Source organism: Giraffa tippelskirchi, chromosome X (genome assembly GCF_054371585.1).
Source record: "Giraffa tippelskirchi isolate mGirTip1 chromosome X, T2T-mGirTip1v1.2.pri, whole genome shotgun sequence".
Classification (NCBI taxonomy): domain Eukaryota; kingdom Metazoa; phylum Chordata; class Mammalia; order Artiodactyla; family Giraffidae; genus Giraffa; species Giraffa tippelskirchi.
The window spans coordinates 119,945,001-119,965,900 of NC_137289.1; the positions used below are offsets into that span (position 1 = coordinate 119,945,001).

The 20,900-nt window shown below is 43.0% G+C and overlaps 1 protein-coding gene across 1 annotated transcript; it reads left to right on the forward strand.

Moving 5' to 3' along the window:
* Window positions 1–10,473: 10,473 nt before the first annotated feature.
* Window positions 10,474–20,076, forward strand: LOC145535246 (glycerol kinase-like). The gene is made up of 7 exons (XM_081563590.1): window positions 10,474–10,564; window positions 11,358–11,442; window positions 12,312–12,432; window positions 12,541–12,684; window positions 14,931–15,011; window positions 17,979–18,065; window positions 19,892–20,076. Exons 3-7 carry the CDS (start codon window positions 12,324–12,326, stop codon window positions 19,900–19,902), a joined length of 432 nt encoding a protein of 143 aa, XP_081419716.1. The 5' UTR covers window positions 10,474–10,564; window positions 11,358–11,442; window positions 12,312–12,323; the 3' UTR covers window positions 19,903–20,076.
* Window positions 20,077–20,900: the final 824 nt, after the last annotated feature.

Here is a 20,900-nt window from a genome sequence, read left to right on the forward strand (position 1 = left end):
CACACAGACAGACACACAGAGACAGACACACAAACAGACACACACACAGACACACACACAGACAGACACACACAGACAGACACACACACAGACACAGACACACAGACAGACACACACAGACACACACACAGACACACACACATACACACACACAGACACACACTCAGACACACACACAGACACACGCACACAGACACACACACAGACACACACACAGACAGACACACACACACAGACACACACACAGACACACACACAGAGACACACACAGACACACACACAGACACACACACAGACACATACAGACAGTCACACACACAGACAGATACACACACACAGACAGACACACACACAGACACGCACACAGACACAGACACACAGACATACGCACACAGAGACACACAAACACACACACAGACACATGCACAGACACAGACACACACACAGACACACACACAGACACAGACACACAGACAGACACACACACAGACACACAAACACACACACAGACACACTCACAGACACAAACAGAGAGACACACAGACAGACACACACACAAACACATGCACACAGACAGACACACACAGACACACACAGACAGACACACACAGACACAAAAACACACACAAAGACACACACACAGACACACACACACAGACACACAGACAGACAGACACACATACAGACACATGCACACAGACAGACAGACACACAGACACACACACAGACACACACACAGACAGACACACACACAGACACAGACACACAGACAGACACACACAGACACACACACAGGCACACACAAAGACACACACACAGACACACACACAGACAGACACACAGAGACAGACACACAAACAGACACACACACAGACACACACACAGACAGACACACACAGACAGACACACACACAGACACAGACACACAGACAGACACACACAGACACACACACAGACACACACACAGACACACACACAGACACACACTCAGAAACACACACAGACACACGCACACAGACACACACACAGACACACACACAGACAGACACACACACACAGACACACACAAAGACACACACACAGAGACACACACAGACACACACACAGACACACACAGACAGTCACACACACAGACAGATACACACACACAGACAGACACACACACAGACACGCACACAGACACAGACACACAGACATACGCACACAGAGACACACAAACACACACACAGACACATGCACAGACACAGACACACACACTGACACACACACAGACACAGACACACAGACAGACACACACACAGACACACAAACACACACACAGACACACTCACAGACACAAACAGACACACACACACAGACAGACACACACACAAACACATGCACACAGACAGACACACACAGACACACACAGACAGACACACACACAGACACACAAGCACACACACAGACACACACACAGACACACACACACAGACACACAGACAGACAGACACACATACAGACACATGCACACAGACAGACACACACACAGACACACACACAGACAGATACACACACAGACACACACACAGACACACACACAGACACACACACAGACAGACACACCCACACAGACAGACACACACAGAGACACACACACAGATACACACACAGACAGACACACACACAGACACGCACACAGACAGACACACACACAGACACACACAGAGACACACACAGACAGTCACACACACAGACAGATACACACACAGAGACAGACACACTCACAGACACGCACACAGACACAGACTCACCGACAGACACACACAGACACACACACAGACAGACATACACAGACAGACACACACACAGACACACACACACCGACAGACACACACAGAGACAAACACAGAGACACACACACAGACACACACACACAGACACATGCACACAGGCAGACACACACACAGACACACACAGAGACACACACACAGACACACACAGAGACAGACAGACACACAGACACAGACACACAGACAGACACACACAGACACACACACAGACACACACACACAGACAGACACACACACAGACACACACACAGACACACACACAGACAGACACACACAGACACACACACACAGACGCACGCACACAGACACACACACAGACACACACAGACACACGCACACAGACACACACACAGACACACACACAGACAGACACACACACAGACACACACACAGACAGACACACACAGACAGAGACACACACAGACACAGACACACACTGACAGACCCACACAGACAGAAACACAGAGACACACAGACAGACACATACACAGACACACGCACAAAGACACACACACAGACACACGCACAAAGACACACACACAGACACACACACAGACAGACACACACACAGACACAGACACACAGACAGACACACACAGACACACACACACAGACACACACACAGACACATACACAGACAGACACACACACAGACACAGACACACAAAACACACACAGACACACACACAGACACACGAACACAGACGCACGCACACAGACACACAGACACACACACACAGACAAACACACAGACACACGCACACAGATAGACACAAAGACACACACACACAGACACACACACAGACACACACACACAGACAGACACACACACACAGACACACACACACAGACACACACACACAGACAGACACACAGACACACACATGCAGACACACACACAGACACACACACAGAGACACACACACAGACACATGCACACAGACACACACACAGACACACACACACAGACACACACACAGAGACAGACACACACACACAGACAGAAACACACACAGACACACACGCAGACACACACACAGACACACACACAGACACAAACACATACACATGCACACAGACACACAGACAGACAGACACAAACAGACACACTCACAGACACAAACAGACACACACACACAGACAGACACACACACACAGGCACACACACATACACAGACACAGACACATGCACACAGACAGACACACACAGACACACACACAGACAGACACACACACAGACACACACACAGACAGACACACACAGATAGACACACACACAGACACACACACACCAACAGACACACAGAGACACACACACAGACACACACACACAGACAGACACACAGACACAGATACACACAGCCAGACAGAGACACACACACAGATACACACACACAGACAGATACACACACAGACACACACACAGACACACACAGACACACGCACACAGACACACACACAGACACACACACAAACAGACACACACACAGACACAGACACACAGACACACACACAGACACACACAGACAGACAGACACACACACAGACACACACACAGACACACACACAGACAGACACACACACAGACACACACACAGACACACACAGACACACGCACACAGACACACACACAGACACACACACAAACAGACACACACACAGACACAGACACACAGACACAGACACACAGACACACACACAGACACACACAGACAGACAGACACACACACAGACACACACACACCGACAGACACACACACAGACACACACACAGACAGACAAACACACAGACACACACACAGACAGATACACACAGACACACACACAGACACACGCACACAGACACTCACACAGACACACACAGACACACACATACAGACACACACACAGACACACGCACACAGACACACACACAGACACACGCACAAAGACACACACACAGACACACACACACAGACACACACAGAGACACACACACAGACACACACACAAACAGACACACACACACAAAGACACACACAGACAGACACACAAACAGACACACACACAGAGACACACACAGACAGACACACACAGACAGACACACACACAGACACACACACACTGACAGACACACACAGACACACACACAGACACATACACAGACAGACACACACACAGACACAGACACACAGACACACACCGACAGACACACAGAGACACACACACAGACACACACACACAGACACATGCACACAGACACATGCACACAGACACACACTGAGACACACACACAGACACACACTCAGACACACACACAGACACACGCACACAGACACACACACAGACACACACACAGACACACACACAGACACACACTCAGACACACACACAGACACACGCACACAGACACACACACAGACACACACACAGACAGACACACACACACAGACACACACAAAGACACACACACAGAGACGCACACAGACACACACACAGACACACACACACAGACACACACACAGAGACAGACACACACACACAGACAGAAACACACACAGACACACACGCAGACACACACACAGACACACACACAGACACAAACACATACACATGCACACAGACACACAGACAGACAGACACAAACAGACACACTCACAGACACAAACAGACACACACACACAGACAGACACACACACACAGGCACACACACATACACAGACACAGACACATGCACACAGACAGACACACACAGACACACACACAGACAGACACACACACAGACACACACACAGACAGACACACACAGATAGACACACACACAGACACACACACACCAACAGACACACAGAGACACACACACAGACACACACACACAGACAGACACACAGACACAGATACACACAGCCAGACAGAGACACACACACAGATACACACACACAGACAGATACACACACAGACACACACACAGACACACACAGACACACGCACACAGACACACACACAGACACACACACAAACAGACACACACACAGACACAGACACACAGACACACACACAGACACACACAGACAGACAGACACACACACAGACACACACACAGACACACACACAGACAGACACACACACAGACACACACACAGACACACACAGACACACGCACACAGACACACACACAGACACACACACAAACAGACACACACACAGACACAGACACACAGACACAGACACACAGACACACACAGACAGACAGACACACACACAGACACACACACACCGACAGACACACACACAGACACACACACAGACAGACAAACACACAGACACACACACAGACAGATACACACAGACACACACACAGACACACGCACACAGACACTCACACAGACACACACAGACACACACATACAGACACACACACAGACACACGCACACAGACACACACACAGACACACGCACAAAGACACACACACAGACACACACACACAGACACACACAGAGACACACACACAGACACACACACAAACAGACACACACACACAAAGACACACACAGACAGACACACAAACAGACACACACACAGAGACACACACAGACAGACACACACAGACAGACACACACACAGACACACACACACTGACAGACACACACAGACACACACACAGACACATACACAGACAGACACACACACAGACACAGACACACAGACACACACCGACAGACACACAGAGACACACACACAGACACACACACACAGACACATGCACACAGACACACACTGAGACACACACACAGACACACTCAGACACACACACAGACACACGCACACAGACACACACACAGACACACACACAGACACACACACAGACACACACTCAGACACACACACAGACACACGCACACAGACACACACACAGACACACACACAGACAGACACACACACACAGACACACACAAAGACACACACACAGAGACGCACACAGACACACACACAGACACACACACAGACGGACACACACACACAGACACACAGACACACACACAGACACACACACAGACACAGGCACACAGACACACACACAGACACACACACACAGACACACACACACAGACACACACACAGACACACACACAGACACACACAAAAAAGACATACACACAGACACACACACAGACACACACACGCTGACACACACACAGACACACACACAGGCACACACACAGTGACAAACACACACACACAGACAGACACACACGCAGACACACACGCAGACACACACACAGACACACACACAGAGACATGCACACAGACACACACACTGACACAGATACACACACCCAGAGAGATACACACACACAGACAGACAGACACACACAGACACACACACAGACACACACACACAGACACACACACAGACACATGCACACAGACACACACACAGACACACACACACAGACACGCACACACAGACACACGCACACAGAGAGAAAAACACACCTCGACACACACACAGACACACGCACACAGACAGACACACACAGACACACGGACACAGACACACACACAGACACACGCACACAGACACATACACAGACACACGCACAAAGACACACACACAGACACACACACAGACAGACACACACAGACACGCACACAGACACACACACAGACACACACACAGACAGACACACACACAGACACAGACACACAGACAGACACACACACAGACAGATACACACACACAGACAGACAGACACACACAGACACACACACAGACAGACATACACAGACAGACACACACACAGACACACACACACACCGACAGACACACACAGACACAAACACAGAGAAACACACACAGACACACACACACAGACACACACACAGACACATGCACACAGACACACACACAGACACACACACAGAGACACACACACAGTGACAGACACACACACACAGACAGAAACACACACAGACACACACGCAGACACACACACAGACACACACACAGACACAAACACAGACACATGCACACAGACACACAGACAGACAGACACAAACAGACACACTCACAGACACAAACAGACACACACACACAGACAGACACACACACACAGGCACACACACATACACAGACACAGACACATGCACACAGACAGACACACACACAGACACACACACAGACAGATACACACACACAGACACACACACAGACAGACATACACAGACAGACACACACACAGACACACACACACACCGACAGACACACACAGACACAAACACAGAGACACACACACAGACACACACACAGACACACGCACAGAGACACACACACAGACACACACACAGACAGACACGCACACAGACACAGACACACAGACAGACACACACAGAAACACACACAGACACACACACAGACACACACACAGACACACGCAAAGAGACACATACACAGACACACGCACAAAGACACACACAGAGACACACACACAGACAGACACACACACAGACACAGACACACAGACAGACACACACAGACACACACACACAGACACACACACAGACACATACACAGACAGACACACACACAGATAGACACACACACACAGACACACACACAGACACACACAGACACACACACAGACACACACACAGAGACACACACACAGACACACACACACACACAGACACACACAGACACACACACACAGACACACACACAGACACACACACAGACACACACACAGACACACGCAAAGAGACACATACACAGACACACGCACAAAGACACACACAGAGACACACACACAGACAGACACACACACAGACACACACACAGATACACACACACAGACACACACACACCGACAGACACACACAGAGACAAACACAGAGACACACACACAGACACACACACACAGACACATGCACACAGACAGACACACACACAGACACACACACAGACACACACACAGACACACACACAGACAGACATACACACAGACACAGACACACAGACAGACACACACAGACACACACACAGACACACACACACAGACAGACACACACACAGACACACACACAGACACACACACAGACAGACACACACAGACACACACACACAGACACACGCACACAGACACACACAGACACACGCACACAGACACGCACACAGACACACACACAGACACACACACAGACAGACACACACACAGACACACACACAGACAGACACACACAGACAGAGACACACACCGACACACACACACACTGACAGACACACACAGACACAAACACAGAGACACACACACAGACACACACACAGACACACGCACAAAGACACACACACAGACACACACACAGACAGACACGCACACAGACACAGACACACAGACAGACACACACAGAGACACACACAGACACACACACAGACACACGCAAAGAGACACATACACAGACACACGCACAAAGACACACACAGAGACACACACACAGACAGACACACACACAGACACAGACACACAGACACACACACACAGAGACATACACAGACAGACACACACACAGACACAGACACACAGATAGACACACACACACACAGACACACACACAGACACACACACAGACACACACACACAGACACACACACACAGACACAAACACAGAGACAGACACACACACACAGACAGACACACACACAGACACACAGACAGACACACAGAAACACACACAGACACACACACAGACACACACACAGACACACGCACACAGACACATACACAGACACACGCACAAAGACACACACACAGACACACACACAGACACAGACACACAGACAGACACACACAGACACACACACACAGACACACACACAGACACATACACAGACAGACACACACACAGACACAGACACACAAAACACACACAGACACACACACAGACACACGAACACAGACACACGCACACAGACACACAGACACACACACACAGACAAACACACAGACAAACGCACACAGATAGACACAAAGACACACACACACAGACACACACACACACACACAGACACACAGACACACACACGCAGACACACACACAGACACACACACACAGACACACACAGAGACACAAACACACAGACGCACACACACAGACACACACACAGACACACACACAGACACAAACACAGACACACACACAGACACACACACAGACACATGCACACAGACACACACACTGACACAGATACACACACCCAGAGAGATACACACATACAGACAGACAGACACACACAGACACACACACAGACACACACACACAGACACACACACAGACACATGCACACAGACACACACACAGACACACACACACAGACACGCACACACAGACACACGCACACAGAGAGAAAAACACACCTCGACACACACACAGACACACACACACAGACAGACACACACAGACACACGGACACAGACACACACACAGACACACGCACACAGACACACACACAGACACACACACAGACAGACACGCACACAGACACACACACAGACAGACACACACACAGACACAGACACACAGATAGACACACACACACAGACACACACACAGACACACACAGACACACACACAGACACACACACAGACACACACACAGACACACACACACACCGACAGACACACACAGACACAAACACAGAGACACACACAGACACACACACACAGACACACACACAGACACACGCACACAGACACATGCACACAGACAGACACACATACAGACACACACACACAGACAGCCACACACACAGTCAGACACACACACACAGACACACACACAGACGCGCACACAGACAGATACACACACAGACACACACACACAGACACACGCACAGACACACGCACACAGACAGACACACCCACAGACACACACACAGAGACGCACACACACAGACACACACACACAGACAGACCCACACACACACACAGACACACACACAGGGACACATTTCTGATTCCGAATGCAATGAAGGCCACTTCTTCATCTGCTAGTCAGCAACCTTAAAAATAGTGGAAATGGGGACTTCCCTGATGGTCCAATGGTTAAGAATCCGCCTGCCAATGCACCGGACACAGGATCAATCCTTGGTCCAGGAACTAAGATCCCACATGCCATGGGGCATCTAAGCCCATACCCCACTCCTACTGAGGCCACATGCCCCAGAGTTGGTGCTCCACAACAAGAGAAGCCACTGGCGATGAGAAACCTGTGCCCCATGTCTAGAGAGCAGCTGCCACTCGTTGCAACTAGAGAAAGCCTGTGCACAGCAATAAAGACCCAGCACATCCGAAAATAAATTAAATATTTTTTTAAAAATAGTGGAAATGAGCTACAATACCTTAACAAAACTAATCCAGTTCCTGTCATTCTTGGACTGGGTTATATTTTAGTGGTAGGTATTCAATGTGGAGAAATTTGCTTTTCTTGCTGCTTGTATTCTGCTACAATTAGCAACATTTTGCTGTACTGCATATTAGGAAATCAAAAGTCCCGTCCTAATTTTTTAAACACGTGTGCTTGTTGATGGAAAGAAGTAGTATATACTAGAATGATTTTTTGTGTTTTTTTTTTTTGTTGTCGTTTGTTTTTAATGTTAGAAAAACTTGCTAAAGAAGTAGGTACTTCTTATGGCTGCTATTTCGTCCCAGCATTTTCGGGGCTGTATGCACCTTATTGGGAGCCCAGTGCAAGAGGGTAAGAATTGAAAATAAGGTATGCTTTTGTCAGTCTTGATTTATTTACTATATTAGCTAAGAACTTATTGGTTAATAGTTTTATATTTTCAAATGATTTTGAAATATGGAGGAAATCTTTTATACTTGGGAAGTATAATTGTAGAACCTTTAAACTCTAAGAAGTTGGGACTTCCCTGGCTGTCCAGTGGTTAGGACTCCACGCTTCCACTGCAGGAGGCATGGATTCAATCCCTGGTTGAGGAACTAAGATACTACACTGCATGCCCCGTGGCATGACATAAAGAAGAACTCCAGGGACTTCCCTGGTGGTTCAGTGGCTGGGACTCTGCCCTCCCTCCCAGTTCAGGGCACCTAGGTTCTAGATCCCACCTGCCACAACTAAGACCTGGTTCAGCCAAATCAATAAATAAATATTAGAAAAAAAAAACCATGAAGTTATGTCATCTGAAAATAAGCCCCGGCCATATTCCTATTCATGTTAGTATTATTATCATTTATCTTCAAGATACCTGCAAGTTATGTATCAAAAGGCCATCATCTAAATGAATATTGATTTGGTTTTATATTATTGTCATCTATTCAGATAGATCATGAACTTTTTCATATGTGGATGCAACATTGTAGACTATAAGGATTTTGCCAGCTACTTAATGTTTGTGCCCAGTTTTGGCTCCCCCCCTGACCCCGTACACGTCTATGTACCAAATTCAACCTTTCCATATTTAGCACATTCCCGATTGATGACTCATTTATTCTGCTCTAATCTTAAAAATCTTTGTGTGTATTTTTAGGATCATCTGTGGGCTCACTCAGTTCACCAATAAATGCCATATTGCTTTTGCTGCATTAGAAGCTGTTTGTTTCCAAACTCGAGAGGTAATCAACATGGGCCTTTTTCCTGTACTTAATCCACCTTTATTATTCCTAAACCAATTTTATATATATGTATATGCTAGAATTTTATGAGAATTTAATAAGCTTGTTCTTGTTGTTCAGTCACTAAGTTGTGTCCGACTCTTTGTGACCCCCATGGACTGCAGCACGCCAGGCTTCCCTGTCCTTCACCATCTCCAGAGTTTGCTCAAACTCATGTCCATTGAGTCAGTGATGCTATCCAACCATCTCATCCTCTGCTGCCCACTTCTGTTCTTGCCCTCAATCTTCCCAGCATAATCAGAAATTAAGCCTGGGGACTTCCCTAGCGGTCCAGTGATTAAGACTTCATGCTTCCACTGCAGGGGGCACGGGTTCCATCCCAGGTCAGGGAGCTAAGATCCCATGGGCTGCACAGTAAGGCCCCCCCCCCAATTTTTTTTTTAAATTAAGCCTGCCTAAACTGTGATGTAATAAATGCAAGTTTGTTTTCTTTTCCCAGCTGTCATTACTTTCTAAGTTCCTGTTAGCTGCTGGGCACTGGGCATTTTACAGTTGAGGGGATGCTGAGCGACACATATTAGGCAAAGGATTTGAGTAGTAGCACAAACATAGATACCACGGCAGGAAATCAGGGTGCAAAATAGAGTTGTCTGGCTTGCTTGAATATAGAGGTGAGTACAGAGGAGTGGTAAGAGAAAAGGTTGGTGGTAACCAGATCAAGGAGGACCTAGAAGAAATCTCAATTTTCCTTCTGTAGGCTTTGGGGAGCTTTTGCGTATTTTTAAGTAGAAGATGGCTATTTTCTGAGATATTACTGTGTGGTACTTTGATGATGTTCATTGCACTGGGTTTTTTTTTTTTTTTTTCAGATTTTGGACGCCATGAACCGCGACTGTGGAATTCCACTCAGCCATTTGCAGGTAGACGGTGGAATGACCAACAACAAAATCCTTATGCAGTTACAAGCAGACATTCTGTATATTCCAGTAGGTCAGTAACCCTCATTCCTTCAAACCCCAATAGTCATGTTTTTTTGGAAGAACTGATTTTTCAGGCATATGTAACTGCTAAGATAGTGATGTTGTTCGCTCCCCTCAGTGAAGCCGTCCATGCCTGAAACAACTGCCCTGGGAGCCGCCATGGCTGCAGGAGCTGCAGAAGGGGTTGGAGTCTGGAGTCTGGAGCCTGAGGACTTGTCGGCTGTCACAATGGAGCGATTTGAACCTCAGATCAACGCTGAGGGTACTTTTATTTATTTTTATTGTAGAGTTGATTTCTAATACAATGTTGTGTTAGTTCCAGCAGTACAGCAAAGTGATTCAATTATATATACTATGTTTTTCAGATTCTTTTCCCTTATAGGTCATTACATAATATTGAGTATAGTTCCCTGTGCTCCACAGTTACCTTTTTCAGTGAGGGTACTTGTAAAAACTGAAGATTGGTGTACTGTGAAAAGGGAGAGAGAGTTTGGTGGTTTAGTCACAAATCAAGAAATGAAATAAGATTGCAAATGCAAAGGTAATTTCATATTCAGCTGCTGAACATACTTGGCTTCATATTTGAATGAATGTGAATAAGAGAAATAGTTCCCTATTAAAAAAAAAAAAACAAACTTCTATAATCACTGTTTTACCATTCACTTCTACTGTTTATAGTCTCTTCATGTACAAGGATAACAGTGCCACAGTATCAGTTTTATTAGTAGCCTGTTAGTGTAACCTTTTCTGACAGTGACAAGGGAGATATATAGACCACCGACACATCATGTCTGCATTGGGTCATCTTTAGTGCCAATGCCCAGTTTTAGGACAGGATTAACTGGGCTAAGGACCATTCTGGTAACTTTTAACTAAGCACAGCAGGGCTAGCCTGACAAAAGCAGCAACAATTTACATCAATGAGCATTAAATATTTGACTCACTGTTGCAACAAACAACACTAAGCCACAAGACCGACCAATAGACTGTAGCCCGCCAGGCTCCTCTGTCCATGAACTTTCCAGGCAAGAATACTGGAGTGGGTTGTCAGTTCCTCCTCCAGGGGATCTTCCCAACCCAGGGATCAAATCCATGTCTCTTGCATCTCCTGCATTGGCAGGTGGATTCTTTACCACTGCACCACCTGGGAAGCTCTAATACCTGTAATTAAGTTTGTGTACAAAAGTCAGGTTTTATATATTCAATTTTGTTTTAAACCTTTTTAAAAAGCTGTCTATAAAATGGTATCATAGTGAATTTTGTGGTGGTTCAGATGGTAAAAAATCTGCCTGCAATGCGGGACACCTGGGTTTGATCCTTGGGTTGGGAAGATCCCCTGGAGAAGGGAACAGCTACCCACTCCAGTATTCCAGCCTGGAGAATTCCATGGACAGAGGAGCCTGGCGGGCTACAGTGCATGGGGTCACAAAGAGTTGGACACGACTGAGCGACTTTCACTTTCCAAGGTCCTCTGCCTTCCCCCAAAGAGAAGGCAGATCAAATAGGATTCTCCTTTCTAATTCATCACCACCTGCTTGTGAATGACCTGGTCTTAGCAGGTAGCCTGTCTCTGCATCTCCCTTCAGTTTGCAGACCAGGCTGAATTTCCCTCCAACTTCCACACAAGCTTCTCTCTGCCGTCACTGGCAGTCTTTGGCAGCCATACTGGGATCGGAGTCCTGGTAAAGCTCCATGTCAGTTAAATACAGTGTAACAAACATCAGTTGAATAAGTGAAACAATTTGTCAAGAATGATGAGTGAATATTAGTACTTAGAACATCTTAGTAAACTGTCTTTCTTTTTTAAAAAACTTTTTATTTTTTATTGGAGTATAGTAACTAACGGACTTCCCTGGTGGCTCAGAGGTTAAAGCGTCTGCCTCCAATGCAGGAGACCTGGGTTCGATCCCTGGGTCGGGCAGTTCCACTGGAGAAGGAAATGGCAACCCACTCCAGTATTCTTGCCTGGAGAATCCCATGGACGGAGGAGCCTGGTAGGCTACAGTCCACGGGGTCGCAAAGAGTCGGACACGACTGAGCGACTTCCCAGTAGCATAGTAACTAACAGTTGTTATTGATAGTTTCAGGTGTACAGCAAAGCGACTCAGCCATACGTGTGAAAGTGAAAGTCGCTCAGTTGTGTCCGACTCTTTGTGACCACATGGACTATACAGTCCATGGAATTCTCCAGGCCAGAATACTGGAGTGGGTAGCTGTCCCTTCTCCAGGGGATCTTCCCAACCCAGGGATTGAACCCAGATCTCCCACACTGCAGGCGGATTCTTTACTGTCTGAGCCACCAGGGAAACCAAGAATACTGGAGTGGGTAGCCTATCCCTTCTTCAGTGGATCTTCCCAGTCCAGGAATCGAACTGGAGTCTCCTGGCAGATGATTCCATACGTATACATGTATCCATTCTCCCCCAGACTCCCCTCCCGTCCAGTCTGCCACCTAACATTCAGTAAACTGCCTTTCTTATGTATGGTTTTCCTACTTTCTATTTCTAGAAAGTGAAATTCGTTATTCTACATGGAAGAAAGCTGTGATGAAATCAATGGGTTGGGTTACAACTCAGTCTTCAGAAAGTGGTAAAAATGTTTTTTTTGTTATTGCCACTTTGTCCTAGTATGTTAAATAGCTTCTTTAAGTATCTGTTTATACTTAGCAAGGCTGCTCTGAAGAATAGCATTATCATATGCTCATAGTTTCTAACATTTTGAAAATACTTAAAGTTCTAAACATAAAATGTAAATTATCAGATTGATATATGTGCTTATCTCTATCCTGCCATACCTTTCCTTATTAGTTTATTCCTGGTACTTTGATTGATAACTTAGTTTTCTTAAAAGTAAAAGTATTTCTAGTTTCTTCCTAATGAAAAAAAAAATCAACTAAACTTTTTTTTTTCTCTTCGTAACTGACTTTGCCTTTTTGGGAGGCTGTCTTCATGACCTGAACCGACCAAAAGCTATATTGATTTCATAATACATTTCACGACTTCCTAGACTGCTCCCAAGCCCTTAGTGAGTGTATGTTGTGAGAATTCATTGAAATAAGAGGAAGAAAAGTACCAAGCATAGTAAATTAGAAATGTCATAATTGGGAAATGCTCTTGGCAGAAATTAGAGGACTTTTGTTTTTAATCACTTAGATGGGAAGGTATCTACCATAAATAAACTATTTAGTTGTAAACAGCTCTGAGCTGCCTTTAATATTGAAACAGCCTTTAACATACCTTTAATATGGCATGATATTGTAATCCGTTGCTAAATACAAGATTTGGAATTTAATGAATGAAACAATGGCCAATAATATTTTGAAGCATATAGTTTAAGAGAGAGGAGTTTATAAATGAAATATAGCCTGCCTTCCAACCCCGAAGTGAGTATAGAACCACTTTTTTAAAAAATTATTTATTTATTGGCTGCACCAGTGCTTAGTTGCAGCATGTGGGGTCTAGTTCCCTGTCTAGGGGTCAAACCTGGGCTCCCTTCATTAGGAGCCCAGAGTCTTAGCCACTGGATCACCAGGGAAGTCCCAAGAACCACTTTTAATGTATCTAGCTTTTCAGAGAAGCTTCTGGGATCATCCTGTTTCTACTTGAAGCTTTTGTTTATTATCCTAAATAAGCTTTAGGCTTAATATCCATTGTCTTGACATCTTTTGTTCTGAGACCCACCTTTCTTTCTAAGATGGTGACAAAGCCTTTCTTGCTAAGATTGTCTGCAGTTTTGAGACCTTTTGCAGTTAAACTTCTCAATCATAGGTATTTTTTGTAGCACAGTGGTAGTTGCTTTGAAGGACGCAACAGCCGTGCACTCTGATTTATTTTCTGGTTGCCCTCAGTTAAAAGCTGATGAAAATGAGTTCCGTGATTTCTTTGACTAGTTGTATTTTTTTAAATGGCACAGAAACTTCCCTGGCAGTCCAGTGGTTGAGACTCCACACTTCCAATGCATGGGGCACAGGTTCATCCCTGGTCAGTGAACAAGATCCCGCATGCTCCCAAAAAATAAATAAATAAAATGTATTTTATTTATTTTATGGCCAAAAAAATATTATATGGCCAAATAAATAAATAAAATGGCACAATTCAACCTGTTCCCCTCCCTCGCTGTATCTGCCTCCATGTTGATACCATACATACTTCTTCCTTACTTGCAGTTGAGGATATGATTTTAATCGCCAAGTTCCCACAAAGCCAATTATCATTTTCTCTCTGTTTCCTTACCTTACTGTCAGTGAACTTAAAATGCCAAGAAAAAGTGGATAAAGACAATTACATGATTCTTTTGTTTCTGCCATCAGAATTGATGATAAAATAATTTGATTTTTTGAGAGCTTTCGATTTTTCAAACTTGATTTTTGTTTCAGTTAGGCTGCAGTGTATTTAAGGCAAAGTGTAAAAAACAATTTGTAGTAGATTTATGAAAAGCACTCATGTACAACATTTTGAGAGTCTCAAAAACTGTATAATAATCCAGATAACAATATTCAATTAGTGAAATGCTGATTGTTCTTCATGCAATGTAAGCTATGTAATAATAGTACAGATAGAATCTTGTTTTGATGATCTCATAAGGCTATTCAAATTGCTGCCTGGCCTCTTATCCTCTTTAAATAGTTTTAATTTATGGGAAGAATATTATGTTAGCTTAATTTCCAAAGCATATTGCCAATTTTGAAGCATTCATATTTATTTTCTTGTTGGTAACTATATTTGAATGGAATGTAAAGAATTTTTAACATACAATTTAATATGTTTTAAATGTTGTAGAAATGATTGGGGATTTAATATTTTTTGGAGAGAGCTTATGATAAGTAATGACTTCATGACTTTGTACTCCAAACCCACCAAAATAACATTTTCTTCAAAAATTGTTAAATGTTCAAGATACATAATGTTTAAATTCAAGAAAAGCCTATGTCTGTATCTATCTAGCTATTCTTTAAAGGAAATGTTTTCAATCAGGTTAGAAAATATCAAAACAATTGTGTTCTCAGACAATATTTTAAAATGTAGATTAATACAGTTTAGTTTTTAAATTATAGTAACATTAATTTTCAGGTTCATTTTGTTATACCAACTGTGTGTAAAAAAGAAAATGAAACCAATAGGGTTTGAAATTCATTTTCAAACTCATGAATTGGACTAATATAACTCTTCTCTGATAGCCAAAGGATCTATAATTTTAATCTGGATGGGGAATGGGATTGCTCACTTAGTATCTTTTGGGGAAGAACCAAGAAAGCTAAAATCAGCAGCCTCCCAAAAAGAAAGTTCTCCTTCAGCTTTCTTTGGCTTTGCCAGTGGAAGGTTTATGTTGGTCTATATGCTCTATGTTCTTGCTATTTGTGGCATGCTATCTGTACCGTTTGTTAACTGTCATAAGCCCTCAGTTTGGATTCTGGTTTTGATTTAAAGTAATAACTCTTTGATACTATTTTTATAACTTTTTTTTTGCTATCATGTGATTCTTAACACAAATATTGTAATTATGTGTCTCTCTTTTGGTTTGCTTGACTGGAATTCCCTCCTACTCGGATGACAACAGGTGACCCTAGTATCTTCTGTAGTCTACCCTTGGGCTTTTTTATAGTGAGTAGCGTGGTAATGTTAATCGGAGCAAGGTACCTCTCAGGTCAGTTCCTCTTTAAATTAGACAATTATATGAGTTAGCGTTAATGTATTTGTGTATAAATCAACAGAAAGTTTTCAGTATTTTTCCTTCTTCCTGTTCTTAGGAACCTGGAAAATCTATTAAAGGTCTAGTTAATATACCATTTAATTCAGAATTAAGGACTGTGACTCTGCTTTTATTCTCTTTGATTTTTAGTAGATGATTTTCTTTGAGGGGCTACATTCTGCTGGCAAGTGCAGCAGTAAGCACAAGTACTACTGTTCATGCTTAAATGAAAGGATGTTCAGAGTGTTAGATGAAATGTATAGTATTTGAAATCAATTGAATTTGCTTTCAAATGTGCCTAAGTTGTTTTTCATGCTTATGAAAATCTTCTACACAAGTCTTAACATTTCAATCCTGGTAAGACTTTCGGCCAGAGTATGTTAGCAGAGTTTCTGTAAAACTCTAAACCTGGGGAAAATGTATTGTCACTTTTATTTTAGTTAAGAGAATACATTGGTGAACTGAAATTTTTTTTTAATTATTGCTGAAATAAATTGGGGGTGAAATTCAAACTGAATTATTACTTTTGCATGTTCTGAATATTCTTATAAAAGTAAAATTGCTCAGTACATTATAAAACTCACTGTGTAACCAGCATTAATTTAAATATAATAATCATTTTTGGAAGTTGTTCCTGATAATAGCTCAGTTTTTCTTCAAATTAATGGCCTAAATGGAAATGACATACTTCATATGTTGCCAAGAAAGTGAAACATTTAAAAAATCTTCTTAATTAGGGAAAGAGTTGAATTATTTCTCTTAATTAATTACAAGATGACCTGGGTTTAAAATGTAAAAATTTTTTATTGATATGGGAGAACATCTGTTTTTAGAAGTCTGACAAGCATTAATCAGCTTGGCATCATCACTAAAGCACTATATATAAATATGGAATGAAAAGTTATTTACATTAGCAGAAAGGGAATAAAAATTATCTACATTAGCAGAACATTAAATTATCTTTTAAATTATGATAAAATTTCATGATTATGTGCATGAGAATTTAAAATTAGATTTACCTTTTTCTGTGTTCTTGTTTATAATAAATTTGTTCAAATCTTTTTCTTCCATAACAACCATGTTGGTATTAGTGCTTTACACCTTACAAAAGGCTTCTGTATACATAAATCTGTACAGAATTAGCAGATGCTTATTTTCTTTCTGCTTCTCAGGAATGTTTGGTGGAAGAGTCTGAGTATTCCCCAGAAGAACTATAATTTAAATTTTTTTTAATTCTGTTTTAGGAAAAGTTCTATTTTTTTTCTTTATCGTGAGGTTTTTTTTGTTTTGTTTTGCTTGTTTGTTTGTTTTTGGCTGCATTATGATGGTCTGGAAAAGGAAAGAAAATAGCATTGCAGCTGAATGTTTTCATCGATATTTTTTCCCCTTCTGTTTCCCTTTGATGCCAGTACAGAATGAAAAAGCTTGGTCTTTGAAAAAATAGGATATATAACATATCTCTAAGCTAAAGGATACAGTAAATGTCCAAATTCCCAGACTTCCAAAATAGATATGATTGCCATCTTTAGGATCTCTCTTGGTAACATATGCTGAGATTTGAGAAAAATTGGAATGACTTGTCTTGGTAAACAGTTAGCAATAGCGTTCATTTGCTAATTTTGAAATTGGCCCAGTTATATTTGTTGCATTTTACCTGTGAAGCAATATTTAGGAATCATATGGAATTTCTAGCTCAATAATGATCGAATCATCTTCATTGCTTTAACTCCTAAATTGCATGTTGATTATTATTGATATATATGATTTTTGTCCCATTTTAGGTATGCCGTAAATACTACCAACTCATGGATTCCAAAGATGCGAGCTCTTTACCTATGGAGAGAATCCAGTGATTCTGTCTCTTAATGTGATGACACTATTCATAGACTGATTTTATTTATAAGCCACTTGCTGCATGATCCTCCAAGTAGACCTGTGGCTTGAAATAAAGAAAATGCAGCAGAAAGAATGCTATAGAAACATTTGGTGTGTTTTTTAACAGCACTAGTTAAGATTGGACCAGCCACCTTTGGGGCTGACCCCCTCCTTTGCAATCATTTCCTGCCTCATTCCCTGTAAGATCTAGGAAGAATTCAGATCCTATCCATTGGAATCTTTCATCACGTATATTCAAATTCTGATGGGCCAGGATTTGATTCCTGCACTACACACGCTTCATTAAGGGGCTATTACTAACTGGCTAAAAATCTGTGATTTTTTGTTTGCTTCCTTTTAACAGACTCCCCTACCCAAAGTCCTCTTCTCTGCTTATTAGGGAGACCACAACATCTTCACTAAATGTTTAAATGGAAGCCTCTACTAAATTCTTAAAATAGAAATTTCGTACCCTCATTCTTTAGGCATTTTTCTAAAAAGTATTTGCCAAAACTGAAAATTCTTCATGTATTTTACATGGTCTCACTAATTATACTGAATTGCTATCTGGATCTTATAGGGAAGGACACTTTCCTTTTTTTTTTTTTTTTTTTCGTTCCTTTTTATATTTTTTACATTGTGTATAACATATATGTCTCTATATTTTGTATAATGAGGGTAGCCCATTTATAAATTAAGAGTACATGTTCTCACTAATTACACTGAATTTCTGTCAGGATCTTATAGGGAAGAATACTTCCTTTTCTTTTCATCTCTCCTTTTTATATTTCTTACTTTGTATGTGTAACATACATGTGTTTATATTTTATATACTGAGGGTAGCCCATTTATAAATTAAGAACACATTATATTCAGTGGATTCTAATGGGGCTGGTCTTAAGTGGACCACTATGT

What these genes read in the sequence shown, in the direction of transcription:
- LOC145535246 (XM_081563590.1), top strand. Translation starts at nt 12,324, where the DNA reads ATGAACCGCGACTGTGGAATTCCACTCAGCCATTTGCAGGTAGACGGT. An exon ending in ACCTCAGATCAACGCTGAGG is followed by an intron (nt 12,685 to 14,930) that starts GTACTTTTATTT and finishes TTCTATTTCTAG; the next exon opens with AAAGTGAAATTCGTTATTCT. An exon ending in AACTCAGTCTTCAGAAAGTG is followed by an intron (nt 15,012 to 17,978) that starts GTAAAAATGTTT and finishes GGATGACAACAG; the next exon opens with GTGACCCTAGTATCTTCTGT.